Below are 15,287 nucleotides of genomic sequence, written 5' to 3'. Positions count from 1 at the left end.
CATGTGACGTCATAAAAATGAGGGATTATCCATCTCTTTTTTAGAGGTTTTTTTCCCACTCCTCCACTCCTCATCCTAAATTTTTATGACGTCAGAATTTTTTTTTTTGGGCGACTTTGTCCCCTCAGATTGAAACTCTGAGGAAAATGACAAAAATATCCAATACAAAAAGAGGCTAAATCTTGTCCAAAAGATATTCAGAGTCAGACAAAAAGTCAAAAGCTCCGGAATATTGAATAATTTGATTTATATACCGACAGCGAAGGTACCCTATTGATCAGGTGCTATGATATTAGGTCTTATCGTTTATTTAAGCATTTTAGAATAGTTCAATCTATATTAAACGTGGCATGATGATTTCTATAATAACTAGGTACAATTTAGAATATCCATTTAAAACATTATTTTTATTTTTTTAACCACATTTTTTAATTTATCAAATTTACTTGACTCCTAGGACGATTTGGTAAAAGAAAGTAGTTAAATATCTAAATGTCCATACATATTAATCTTCATGAATTGGATTTTTGAATAGTTTGTTAATGTTTGTTTGTCTAATCATCTGATATCTTCGCCTTAATGGATATTTATATCCTTGTCTAAACCAATGATAAAATTCAATTTTGAGCATTTAGGGTTACTTGACAAATATGAACATAATATTTTATTTAATTTTTGTAGATTTTTAATGTGATTTTGGTGGATTTATCACGAAAACAGTTTTGCCCTACTAAGCGGGGCAAACTTTTTTTAAAGAATCCACCTCAAGAATTTATATTTTTTCTTTTGTCAAAATTTTCTTGAAGTGCAATATCCCTAATCCTTGCAGGAATGATCAATAGAAAGGCTTTGTGGAAGGTATTCTCATAATCATATCATAACCTTTATGATCCATTCTACTTTTCCTTCAGAATATCAACACTTTTCTCAGGTATTTATATTTTTTTCCTTTGTCACATATTTGTCAATTTCTCATACTCTTTTATAAAATTCTTTAGGGAAGGCCGGTAGGGAAGGGGGAATGGAAAACAATTTTTTTCCTACAAAATTTTGTTTTTACTATTATGGTTATCGCCAAATTCTAATAAGTAATAACATCAGTGAATTACTGAAAAAAAACAAATGGTTTTTAATTTTAAATAACTTTTTAAAATTAGATGGAATTTTACAATCCCCATCCGATAAAAAATTTGTCTAGATATTAGAGAAAGGTATAATATCTTTTTAAGTTTCTTCTTCTTTGATATATAGCTCATTTGTAATTCAAAATTATTTTTATTTTCCCTCGATATTTTTAGCAAAAAGAATGTTTTTTTTTTCAAAAAGTTTTCAGATAACTCGAATTATTGTTAAATGTATCTACTGTGTTTAAATATATTTTTGAAATACTTTTTTGTAGGTTACTAATTCAAGTTTCATCTGTTCAGAATAGTTATATATATATAAACAGCTTTCCGCGGATATAAAAATGTACATTTATACGATTAAAACCAGTTTTGTTAGCCCCGAGATGACGAAGACACGGGCTAATATTACGATTTCACCGGATAGCCATACTAGAAAAAGCCTTACCTGGCAGCCATCTCCAGACCTCGCGAAGGACTGGCAGCGAAGGATGCCTGCTGAGCCTGCTGCAACAGGGTGGCCGCAGTTGTGGTACTCGGCGCCGCATCTGGCAACACAGGAACCATGCGGATGCTCATGTGCACCTGGCCCTGGATTTCTAGGGTCTCGCCTTTAAAAAGATTTCGATAGTTTTAATTCGCCAATTTAGATTTGTTCAACGAGATAGTAATTTGCACAGAAGTTCCTAATCGAATTGCTTACAGATAAAAGCAAATTTAGGTCTAAGAAATTAAGCAAAAATACAGGCATCGTCTGTAAATCAATAGGCATTACAACATTTTTAAAACTCAACAAAAGATATCTTCCCCTTATTTAACTTCTTGGATCTTCAGGGATAAGGGACTAATTTGTGTACACTCAAAGATGAAAAACAGAATTATCTCTTCTATAGATTAAAATTGGCTTTTCCTGTAATTTAAAAAATTCATTTCCTACTCCCTCCTTATTCTTATTACCTATAAAATAGGAGCCAATCTAATATATGAAAAATGTATACCTAGATTTTGTAGATTGACAACAACATGTTGTGTTTCGTCCAGCGGAAAGTGTTGAAGCTGAATTGAAGCCTGGCCGATGAAATCATCTCGCAAGCCCCAATCATAATCATAAACCTACAATAGAAATAATAAAGTAATTGTTTTCCAAGATATTTGAGCGGTTTCCTAGTCGATCATATAACCTCCTACCTCTTATTTTAAACAAAATGAAAAGAGTAGGCTAGTGGTTAACTTTAGGTAACAGGTAGCCCTGCATGGTTAGTGCTCCGACAGGGGTTCGGCATAAAGAAACTACCTCATCCACTTGTTTTACAAAAAAAAGGAGAAAGGGGGTTCTGCGTTCGCTAGTCACGTTGAGTAAAGGCACCAATTCTTTTTTTTTGAAACGTCAAACAAGTGGGTATTTGAAGTTTTGAAGTTGTACATTATGAAATGAATTATATGATATATTTCTTAAAAACTGACACCTATCGAAACCCTTTTATAGCGCTAAAAATCTTTAAGCCAGCCGCTAGTAAAAATAAAATAATGTATAGTGTATCATAACTTTAAATCAAAGAGTAGGAAACTTTTCTTACAAGAAAGTAGAACAAGAGAAAACAATCATTCTGATTTTCTTTTTCTTATATAAATGGTAAATTTTATAGAGACATAGAAATATAAATTTCAATATCTTATAGCAATTGGAACAGATACTTTTTTAATGGTAACACTCCTTTCTTCCAACAAAAATAAGACAGTTTTCCACTGATTATAAATATCTTAAATGTTTATTTGAATCTGAATTCCTTTCGCTGAGAATATATTACAAATGGTGTAGTTCCGACTAAACGTAGACACAGTTACTCAAATGTAGCAGTGGTGTTACAAAATTATAATATTATTTCCGACTAAATGTAGACACAGTTACTTAAATGTAGCAGTGGTGTTACAAAATTATAATATTATTTCCGACTAAACGTAGACACAGTTACTTAAAAGTAAGAGTGGTGTTACAAAATTATAATATTAGTTCCGACTACACATAGACACAGTTACTCAAATGTAGCAGTGGTGTTACAAAGTTATAATATTATTTCCGACTAAATGTAGCTACAGTAGTTCAAAAGTAACAGTGGCGTTACAAAATTATAAGATTAGTTCTGACTATCATAGACTTAGTTACTCAAATGTAGCAGTGGTGTTAAAAAATTATAATATTATTTCCGACTAAACGTAGACACAGTTACTCAAATGTAGCAGTGGTGTTACAAAATTATAATATTATTTCCGACTAAATGTAGACACAGTTACTCAAATGTAGCAGTGGTGTTACAAAATTATAAAATTAGTTCCGACTACACATAGACACAGTTACTCAAATGTAGCAGTGGTGTTACAAAGTTATAATATTATTTCCGACTAAATGTAGCTACAGTAGCTCAAAAGTAACAGTGGCGTTACAAAATTATAAGATTAGTTCTGACTATCATAGACTTAGTTACTGAAAAGTAAGAATTGTGTTACAAAGTTATAATATTTGTTATGACTATATGTAGACATAGTTACTCAAAAGTAACAGTGGTGTTACAAAATTAAAATATCAATCCAGACTATTAGTAAACACAGTTACTCAGAAGTAGCAGTAGTGTTACAAAATTATAATATCAATTCCGACTATTAGTAAACACACTTACTCAAAAGTAAGAGTGGTTTTACAAAATTATAATATTAGTTCCAACTAAACGTAGGCACAGTTACTCAAAAGTAACAGTAGTGTTACAAAATTATAATATTTGTTCCAACTAAATGTAGACATATTTACTTAAAAGTAACAGCAGTGTTACAAAATTATAATATTAGTTCCTACTAAACATTGGCAAAGTTACGCAAAATAATAGTTGTGTTACAATATACAATAATATTTTTGACTGAATATGACGAAGTTACTATTTAGTTTTTGGATTTACTGCACTGGTAATGAATTACACAGTAATTTTACAGGCAATTTATTATGTATTTATTTTAAACATTTGCAATTTTTGTAGCACCTATCTGGACAAAAAGAGGGTCAGAAATGACAAGTCTTTGACATTCTCGACTTTTAAAAAAATGTTTAACATTTGTAAAAGAGATAATCTACAAATTTACAATGTCACCGCATATATGTAGGAGTAGAGATAAAATAAAATATTTGTTTTTATCTGTTGGATTGCTAAGGCAACCTTACAAAGAATAAATCTCCCCCCTTTCCCTACCCTAAGCTTTTTTATTTTGTTGGGTACTGATACACATTTATTGTAAAAAAGGAGTGGGAGATAGTTTTTTACCTGCGGTGCTCTAACCATGCGAGGAAACCCAGTACATAATATAAACTAGCTAACCTTACTTGACTTAAGCAATAAACAAACAAACTTTAAACAACAATCTTTAATTTATTAAAAAAATGGTATCAGGGCTAAAAAAGGCACTTAGAGTGAAAATGCCATTATCCATTAAATCAAGTAATTTTGCAGGAAACTGCACGAGAAAAGCTCTACTCCTAAAACCCTTAAAACATATTTTTAAAAAGTATTTCTGCCCGATGTCTGACCCATATCTACGGCTGTGGTGTACGTCATTACTGGGTAAATACAAGCAGAATTTACTTTTTTATACAGACGTGTACCTTTAATAGTTTTCTAGGCCATTTCAGGGTGCAATTTTGTACTGTTTGTTACATAACAAGGATGACATTTATAAAGCTCTAAAACGGTAGGACAAAAGAACATTAACACTTGGATAGTGTCAGATCTTAGGCATAATATAAATTTATAAAAGTATAAACAAAATTGTTCGTTAATTTTATAGCAAAACTAAAAAATACAGGATACTGTTTCAAGACATACATAAATTTTTAGGACTTTATTAAAGAGATGCTTCGCCTTTAATATTCCAAAAATCAGATGAATAAGAAATTTATATCCCATACAAATTGTTGTCAAAACAATTATAGAGTTGCTACCCTTTCTAAATTTTCCTAGCAAATACAGGAATCACCATACCCAGTTTGTAATCGATAGGAGTTACTTTACTTGTTTAGCAACTTCAGCCAAAGGTTGTGAAATAAAATAAGGATGACAACATCCATGAGTAGCGAAGCTCAAAAATCATGAAAGAACATCCAAAATGAACTATAGAGTATTTAAACACAAAATAAAAATTTAAATAAAATCACGAAACCTTTCATGATTTATAATGTGGAAATCTAGGAATCGATCTAGCACCACAACCAATAATGAAATATCTTAATGAAACTTTGTGGAATTATGTAAAATGTAAACTTATTCAATCCCTGAAAATTTCAGTCATCTATCTGGACTAGGAGTTGAAAAAAGCTTGAACACTTAAAAAACTAGGAATCGATCTAGCACCCCAACCAATAAACAAATCTCACCAAAACTTTATTAAAGTGTGCAGAATTTGCATTTATTTGATCCTTGACAATTTTAGACTTCTATCTTTAAAAGAAATCAAGAAAATCATGAAAACTTAAAAATCTAGGAATCGATCTAGCACCCCAATTAATTGACATATCTCAATGAAACTTGGTGAAAATATGAAGAATGATAACTTGTTTAATCACTAAAAATTTCAGCTGTCTATCTTTTATAGGAGCCGAGTAAATTACGTTTCCCCCAAAACGTTTTAGACATTTAGAGATACAAACATACATACAGACGGACATTTCAAATTATAGAGTAGCTTCGCTACTAAAAAAGTGTGTTGTCTAGTGTAGAAATAAGTAAGTTGTATGTATGTCTCTACATTAACTTATATTGCATATACATATAAGGTAGATATATCTTTAGTAACAAAGTTTGTCTGTTCATCCTACTAGCGGCTACACCCCTAGAAACCTCTAGGAGCACTTAAGGAAGGAGAGGAAAAAATTCGTCTCCCAAATTTTCAATTAAATTTTAAAGAGTAAAATTTTTGGGGGGGAGGAGGTAGGGGTTATTGGGAGGGTGGTGATACTATCCCCCAAAACAGATAAAAACCTTCCCTGAACCTATAAGAAGCTTTAATGTAAAGGAGAACCATATCGGTTCAGCGGTTAGCGAGACCTTCAGCTACAGACAAATTAGCTTACGGATAAAATAAAGTAGCACGGTATACTTACGTCCTATAAGATCTCGCAGACGGCTGGAATAGTTTTTAACGCTTCGTATTATACACAGCTTTCCGCAGATATTAAAATGTAAGATTAGAAGCTTAAAACAAAATTTGTTAGCCCTGACCGGCTGGGCTAACAAAACTGGTATTATTTACATGATTTTTTATTTTTATATATTTGTGGAAAAATGTTTGTAGTACGATGCCATACATTATATCATAGTATGGCTGAGAACCTGTTCTAATCCAGCGAATATTAATCAGTTTCGAAGCGATACTAGAAAAATATTCTCAGCTTATTAAATAATTGACTAGGGCTCTGGCCAAGAAAGACAGATTTTAGCAGGGATCTAAAGAGATAAGAGAATGGCCAATAAAATTATGTACATCCCTAATAATAATACCCAAAATTACCTTTTCTGTAGATAAAAATTAGTGGTTTAAACATTTAAACACTCAACTTAATTAACCAACCAATTAAAATATCAAAAGTCCCCATAGTTGATAAGCCAACGAATAAGAAACGTTACTATAAAACTTTAGGGACAAAAGTAATTAACAGTCTATTATCCCCTCTCTCTCTCTCTCTGGCTTTTTAAAGCTTAATGCAGCAGAACCTATTAACAATTTCAGTCTAACAAAACTGCTCTACAATAAATTTGAGACCGTACGACTAATGTCCGTTTGCCCATAATTGATGGTATTTTCACAGATTTTTTGCTTATTAGAATAGACTATAGAAACTTAAAAACTATAAAATCCAGGGGATCTAAAGGGATAAGACAAATAACGATGAATTTCTGTACATCTTCAACGATGATACACAAAATTAACCCTTCTGTAGATTAGAATTAGTGGTTGAAACGTTTGAACATTCTACTTAATGATCCAACTAATCAAAATTCACTAATGTCCCCAAAGTTGTTAAGCCAACAAATAAGAAAAGTTATTATAAAACTTTGGGGACTAGTGTAATAAACAGCCCATTGTCTCTCTCTCTCTCTCTCTCTGATAAAATCACTAACAAAACTATGATTGTCCTGCATTGTCAAACTTTTTTATCTACGCCTTTCAGAATGTTGTCGTTCCTGTTTTAAAATGATCAATTCCTGTTTTAAATTCCGATGCGACAGAGTTTAACAAAGCATTGCTTGTTATAACATCCATTCATAAAATTTTATAGGTCAACTACAGAGTTCCCAGAGAGAGAGATGGGATAATGGGATTTTTGTACACAAGTCCCCAAAGTTTTTTATTACACAAGTCCCCAAAGTTTTAACAATTTAGGGGACTTTTACTATATAATAGTTGGTTGGTCCATTAATTTAAGTGTCCAGACATTTCAACAACTAATTGTAATCTATTGAAGGTTTTTTTGTGTCTTTATGAGTAATGTACATGAATTTATCAGCCATTGTCTTATCTCTTTAGATCCCTAAGAGTTCCATGTTAATTAAAAATAATGCTTTTATTAAATCAACATAGTATACATTCATAATATATTATAGGTCAACCGCAATCTACAGACTACTAGGTTGAACTATAAGTGAATAGATAAAATCACAAAAACCTACAAATCTAGGAATCGATCTAGCACCCCAATTAATAAACAAATCTTGATAAAACTTAGTGAACATATGTAGAATGTAAATCAATTAATCCCTGAAAATTTCAGCCTTCTATCTTGAAAAGGAATTGAGAAAATCACGAAAACTTGAAAATCTAGGAATCGATATAGCACCCCAAATAACAATTAGATGGACATATGGCATATGAATCTTTACTAAAAATTTTAGCTGTCTATCTTAAATAGGAGCCGAGAAAATCACGTTTCCCCCAATTCATTAATTACGGACAGACGGACGGAGGGACATTTATAATTATAGAGTAGCTTCGCTACTAAAAAGAAAATTCTTGACCAATATAGTATAGTAGTCCATTGGAATAAATTATAAAAAAAACATTGCAAAACACAAAACCTTTCCTCTCATTTTAGGCCATTTTTAAAATTAGGATTAATAAGCTTTGATAATTTAAATGTTATAAGGTTTATCATTAATTTTCGCACAATACCATTCAAAATCAATAAAAATTTATCATAAATAGGTACAATAAAAAAGAGGTTATTTTTTTCGCGTATTTTCCGTAAAATTGTGTGTTACCGTTTGGTCAAATACGCTTATTAAGTCAAACTGTTCTTAATTATGACGATTTCATATACATACCTTTGGTCATAATTAAAAAACACTTTGACTTATTAAACGCATTTGACAACACTGTAACATACAACTTTACGAAAACTATGCGAAAAAAATTACAGCCTTTGTTATAAGATCGAATATTAAAAGGTTGCAGAAGAGTGTTAAAACAAATTATTTACCTTTAACATAATATTTATCACATCGTATTATAAACAATTTTCCGCGGATATAAAAATTTAAAATTGTACTGGTTTTAATCTCATGAGCGTACATTTTTATATTCGTAGAAAACTATATAAAAAAAGATGCTCTACATAATATTTCAGTATGGCTGAGAACCGGTTCTAATCCACAGGATGTTAATCGGTTTTGAAGTGATATGGGAAAGTAAATAACTTACCTTTAACATTAATGGTGGCACAATATCATCCAGGATTAGGATAAAATGTTCATCCCAGACAGGATTCAAATCTTTGTTGATGGTCCGGCTTTTGTGCACTTGCTGTACAAATTTTGGAATTACATATTTAAGATTTTATAATTTTGTTTAAAATTTATGTTAAAATTTTTTTTATGAATAGTCGGTCCTGTAACGGATAGCTCTTATTGTTCATTAAGGCGTGTTAGAATTGTCCTAGAGATTTTAAGCAATTCATGATAGTTATAGTGACAGTGTACAATTTAGAATAAGCTATAAATGTGGTACAATCCTATGTACAGTATGACCCTCGAAAAAGTATCTTTTAGGGTATACAGCCCTTATTTCTTAATGTATCATCAAAAATAGCATATATCCATGTTCTCTGTACATTTCCACACAAGCATATATAAAAAATTAATTTTACCTTCATTAACACTGGAGATTTTTAGAGCTAAAGTTTTGAAAAAGTTACTGAGCAAAAAGTAACTTTTAGCATAAATTGACTTTTTTGGCAAAATTAAGATCCTATAAATATAAATCCTATTAGTTTTGTTACTAGCAGAAACTTTTTACAAAAATGAAACAAAAAATTTAGGTTTTAAGTTAAAAGCCTTTTTTATACATATTTTTTAAGTCTTTTTTGTGTAATGATATTTTGAAAAACTTACTTATTAGGCAAAATTGTTTTAGATTAAAAAACCAAATAAATCTTTATGAATATAGCAGGAATATTGTTTTTGTTTCATAATCCTAACTTTAATAACAAAAAAGTTATAAGGAAAATAAAATTACATTATAATGATTTTTTAGTCTAAAAAGCTTAATTAACCCCCTAGTGATTGAGATGTCAAAAAAGGGGGCGGAGCAATTGTCATAATTAATCCTTTTCATAAATAAGGGTAAGTAAATAGCCTGAAATTTGCAAATAATCAATTCATTCAGTAGTATTTTTTGCCTTTAAAAATTTATATTTTTTGGTGGAATAAAAAAGAAATAATTAGTTAACTTGTTTTTCTTTGTTTATCATTCTTCAGTTACCAGAAAGACATAATGTAACCATCCAAAAATAGTGGGAAACAAAAAAAAATTATTTTTCTTAGTCACTTTTTCAAAACTTTAGCTCTAAAAATCTCCGGTGTTAATGGAGGTAAAATTTAAATTTTTATATATGTTTGTGTGGAAATGTACAGAGAACAAGGACATATGCTATTTTTTATGATACATTAAGAAATAAGGGCTGTATACCCTAAAAGAACTTTTTCAAGGGTCATACTGTATATGATTTTGAAATTATGATTTCAAGAACGATTAGGCACTACTCAAATCTTTATTGATGGTCCGGCTTTTGTGCTGTACAAATTTTTTAAAATAAGAAGCTCATTTTTTCCCCGAAAGTTGTGTGTTTATATTAAGTCAATATGTTCCTAATTCTTTTTTTTGGTCTAAATTAAGAACAGTTTGACTTAATAAGCGCATTTGACTAAATGCTAACACATAACTTTACAGAAAATACGCCAAAAAACATTTTGGCTTAACATTTCAAACATGTTGCTTAAAAAATTATTAAAAGGGGAAATTTTTTTTACATAGAAATAAAATAATTCTTTAAAATAATAAATTTTGTGTTATGTTGACAGAAAATAATATAAAAGGTTAGTTTTACACTTTTACAATGTAATAAAATGTTAAATAATCTTGTCAAAAACTTACACACACTGACATTTAAATTTTCGGCACACAAAAATATAGAATTTACTTTTTTTATATTTTTTATCTGAAATTGAAGTAAAACAACATAGGGGGAAAAGTTAAATAACTGTATGTATATCCCTTTCCCGAGTCCCCTGTGCCAACCTTTAATTGGGTCCTTGAAAATTAATAAATTGGGTCAGGAATATTAACACAGCCAAGTCCCTACAAAAGAGCAGTAAGCTATTTACTAGCAGACGATAAAGGTCCCCATCATGGAGTATCCAGGTAGTTGTCTGATTATACATCTAAATTATAGATTTATTGTGTGAGAGAAGCTTAGCCTTAAAAACATGCGCTGATTTACAAAATGTTAAAAAGAACATGATAAAAATGAAACATCTTTGATTTAATTCAATTCCTTTCCACTCGGCATAAATTTGATAGGACAGAAAAGCTAGATTTTGCAAGATTTTGCTAGATAAAGGACAGATAACCTAGATTTTGCAAGATTTTGTTAGATTTTGCTATGTAAATTTTTGAAAGTAAGCAAAGATATGTGAAGAAAAGGAAGAATTTGTAAGAATACGCTAGGTTATCTGAGAATAAGGGAGAATATGTGAGAATAAGGAGGATTTGATATGTTATGATTGTACATTTTTTATATATTCATAGAAAACTGGATATAATATGATATGATATATATGGATAAGAAAATGAAACATCTATGATGTAATTCCATCCCTTTCCACTCATGTATAGGATATTAATAGGACAGAAAAGCTAGATTTTGCAAGATTTTGCTAGATTTTGAGACATTTTGCTATGTAAATTTGTAAAAATTAAGCACGGATATGTGAGGAAACCGAAGACTTTGTGAGAATAAAGGAGGAATTGTAATATTATGATGTACATTTCTATATATTTGTAGCAATACTTAATATAATACTATTTATCATTAAAATGAAACATCTTTGATGTAATTCCAATTCTTTTCACTTTGCATAAATTTAATAGGACTGGATAGCTATAATTTGCAAGATTTTGCAAGATTTTGCAAGATTTTGCTAGATTTTGTGAGATTTTACTGTGTAAATTTGTGAAATTAAGCAAGGATATGTGAGTTTAAGCTAGGTTATCTGAGAATAAGGGAGGATTTGTAATATCATAATTGTACATTTCAATATAATTTGTAGAAAACTGGATATAATACAGTAGAAACATGATAAAAATAAAAAAAATATCTGATGTAATTCCATTCCTTTCCGCTCTGCATGAATTTAATGTAGGGATCTGAAGTACCACAAGAGTCCTGAAATAACATAGGCATTTCAGTTACACACAAAACCACACGACAGGGGTTGGATACCATAAGGTAATTCCTAATTTATTTTTTATAAAATACCATTTTGTTTGAAATAATTAGTTGTTTATTGTAATAATTTGTGTCTCAATAATGATTATTTATTTTCCTATATTATAAAGTAGTTAGATTTTTTGTCTAAAGCTAAAAAATACACTCTTTCTTAATGCCTTGGGTTGGTTATAGTCTATTTTTCTAACATCACCCGACCTCCCCTACAGGCTAGGAACAATTTATAGTTATTTCTTGAAGTGGTATGGCCACGATTTTTGGACACAATATAATCTTTCCGGATTTTGTATTAATTTTGCGGAACATGATTCCAGTTACGTCATATTTTTCTTTCCCGAAAAAGGGAAGGGGGGAAGAAAATCTCTTCAAAAGAGATGCGGAAAATTCCCTTTTCTCCCATCTCTTTTTTTCTTCCCCCTTTCCTTTTTCGGGAAAGAAAAATATGACGTAACTGGAATCATGTTCCGCAAAATTAATACAAAATCGGGAAAGATTGTATTGTGTCCGATTTTTGTATCATTTTAATGCACTTTTGTTAAACTATACATATTTATCTTCATATAAAAGTAACAGGATGTATGTGAGTCTATCTGTCTGTGCGTACCAAAGGGTCTCACTAACCACTGGACAGATATAGTTCTTCTTTACAGTGAATCTTCAAATAGGTCCTGGGATGGTTTAAAACTATTATTTTTGGGGGGGTGGGTGAGGGGGGTATATATAGTTAATTGAAAATCATTTCAAACAAAGGTCTAAAAGCATATTTATATTTATAAAATAACCTAAAACATAGCCTTACCTTTGCAGGAAGATTAACTCCTTGTTTTAGATGGCAGATAACATTGTACTTGGAAAATTCCTAAACATAATCCATATATTTTAGATCTTTACAAAAAGTAGTGAAACACATTTTTTTGTAAAATTATTTACACGGCTGTTAAGGTAAACAAGAGGTGGTTTGAATATGCGGGTATGCGGAAAGTGTCATGTGTGACGTCATAAAATTATGTCTATTATCTATCTCTTTTTTAAGGGTTTCCTTTCTTCCGTCTCCTCTCATCCTTAATTTTTAGAAGTATTTTTATGACGTCACGCATATTCGGATAAAACAAGTGCAGATCAGGTGTGTTAACTCGTTTAAAAAAGGCCTTCAACAAAAATTTTGTGCATTATAACTTGAAAAGTTAAACGTTTGAAAAAAAACTGCTATTTAAATAACATATAGATAAGATTATAAATCAGTTATTCTATGACTGAATATGTCCATCTTTCCTAAACAAATAAACACAGCTTTAGCCAGGAATTGTCAAATTCAATGATTTATTGGCATTGCCTACAAAAAATAACCATATCCTGCTTTCTAAATTACATTTTTCAACTATTTAGGAACATTGTCATCATTGTTTCAAAACATATTTCATTTAATATGTAAAATGAAAATAATAAAAAGACCAGACAGAAAAAGGAATAAAAAATGAATTTTCATTTAAATTGAATGAGTGAACAAAAGCAGAAGAAAGAAAAGAATATGCCTCAAGTGCTCTTAGTACAAACCTGAAAGACATCAAATTAATATTTTTAAAAATGAAATGGAATTTTTTTAAAAACAGAGCTAAAATATTTAAAAATTAATAAAAAAAGATAAATAAGAAATGAACATGATCCCTTTTGTAGTGGCTTAAGATTCTCAAAATCAATCCCCAGTTTCATTCAGTTCCACGACAAACGCAGGAGTCCCAAACATCGGAGTGGACAAACGCAGGGGTGTTAAAATATTGATTTAAGTAAGTATTTCTATACAGGTTAGGTTAGGTTAAGATATGAATATACAAATAAAACCCCCGCAGGGGTTAGGCATTTAAAAAAAAACTAAAAAATGGTTAAAAATAGGTTAGGTTAGGTTAAGGGTCTACTCCTGCGTTTGTCCTAGGACCTTTTATTCTAGTCAGTAATAACCTGAACACTAGCCATGAGAGAGTTTAAAAACATTCATATTAGACAAATAGACTACTTTAAATTTTGATACTGTAAATTGTAGAATAGCTTTGCTTTTGATAATCTTTGATAGATTAAAGGCAGAAACAGGTTTGGATCCTAATTAGGAAACAATAGGTTCGAAGGATGAAAGACAGAAAAAAAGCCCTGAAGAAGAAAATTAATGCTTAACTTTGGTTAGCTAAAAGTGCATTTTAAGAATATAAAATATAATGGTGAGTATAAAATGAGCAACAAATATAAAAAAAAGAAAAAAGAATAATGGTTGCTGGACCATTTACCATCTCATTAAAACGTTCAGTGTTATTTAGATAAAGCAAACGGCTATAAAATATAGTTAAACAAAATTTATAGTGCAAGAAATGTTGTTAAAGCGAAGCTTTTCTATAATTAGGGTAGGTCCGTCCGTCCGTCCGTCCGTTGCTCTATTTCTTAATTCAGGCTTGTTAAAGTTGTCCTATCGATTTCAATCTTTGCATGATAATTCATATAACCCTTAGGTACGATTTAGGAAGCGTAGCATCTCTAAAATCGTTACCAGAAAGTCCTAACCCCATTTAAAACATTTAACATTTTTTAACAACAATTTTTTATGTTTTATATTTATCCTATTTTATCAAGGTATAATTTTTTAAGTGAGGCAATTATATAATCAAGCCCTAAAAATGTAAGTATGTCCTTATACATTACAATATCCTGTATCTAACCAGTTTTTCCAAAAAAATATATTACAATTTTGTTTATACTTCACAATTTTTATTCTGCTTATTGCGTTCTGACAACTGTTAATGTTCGTTTGTCCTACCTTTCCAAAGCTTCGCTTTTATGGATGTTGTAATCCTAGTTTTTTTTTGTATTTTGTGTACCACAACTTACAGCAAAAGATGTGCAAAATTAAAATTGAATAGCTTTACTAAAAACTTAACACTGAACTTTGTGATAAAGGCAACATCTTAATAGGCTCCATATAGTAGAAAGTTTCAACTAACATTTAGATCAAAATTATTAAAATATTTTGTTTGCTTTTGATTAAAAACAAATTGATAATTAAAATGAATTAAAAAATGTTAATAACTTAAACAATAACTGTAATGAAAAGTTTTCACAATCTAGATCACCTTAGTTTTATCAGTATTATTTGAAGATCCCTTAATAAATACAAATAATAATATTAAACTTTCCTTAATATGCAAAATGTGAATCTAGATTGAAAATAAAAAGTAAAATAAATTTTACAAGTGAATAGATGACTAAAGCTTTATTTATTTAGAATTAAAATAAAATGTTAATGACTAAAGCCTGCTTTTAATAATAACTAATGGCTACGCCCCTAGAGGCCTCTAGGGGCC

General features: G+C 30.1%; 1 protein-coding gene across 9 annotated transcripts in view; it reads right to left on the bottom strand.

The window, feature by feature from the left end:
* LOC145334908 (multiple C2 and transmembrane domain-containing protein-like) overlaps positions 1-15,287 on the bottom strand; it is a 159,323-nt gene that overhangs the window by 72,941 nt on the left and 71,095 nt on the right. For 6 of the 9 annotated variants that reach the window (XM_080180532.1, XM_080180531.1, XM_080180530.1 and 3 more), the window contains 6 exons: positions 15,057-15,086; positions 12,743-12,802; positions 11,832-11,880; positions 8,859-8,962; positions 2,123-2,237; positions 1,573-1,735 (listed from right to left, as the gene is read on the bottom strand). In XM_080180532.1, the coding sequence (XP_080036658.1) occupies positions 1,573-1,735; positions 2,123-2,237; positions 8,859-8,962; positions 11,832-11,880; positions 12,743-12,802; positions 15,057-15,086 (521 nt within the window). The remainder of the gene's footprint in view (positions 1-1,572; positions 1,736-2,122; positions 2,238-8,858; positions 8,963-11,831; positions 11,881-12,742; positions 12,803-15,056; positions 15,087-15,287) is intronic. The other 3 variants (XM_080180533.1, XM_080180535.1, XM_080180538.1) reach the window with 1 other exon arrangement.

The sequence above is a fragment of the Acartia tonsa genome, chromosome 13, assembly GCF_053477335.1.
Source record: "Acartia tonsa isolate MP-2025a chromosome 13, ASM5347733v1, whole genome shotgun sequence".
NCBI classification, from domain to species: Eukaryota; Metazoa; Arthropoda; class Copepoda; order Calanoida; family Acartiidae; genus Acartia; species Acartia tonsa.
Note: the sequence above shows the minus strand (reverse complement) of the source record. Positions and strands in the feature narration are given on the sequence as shown.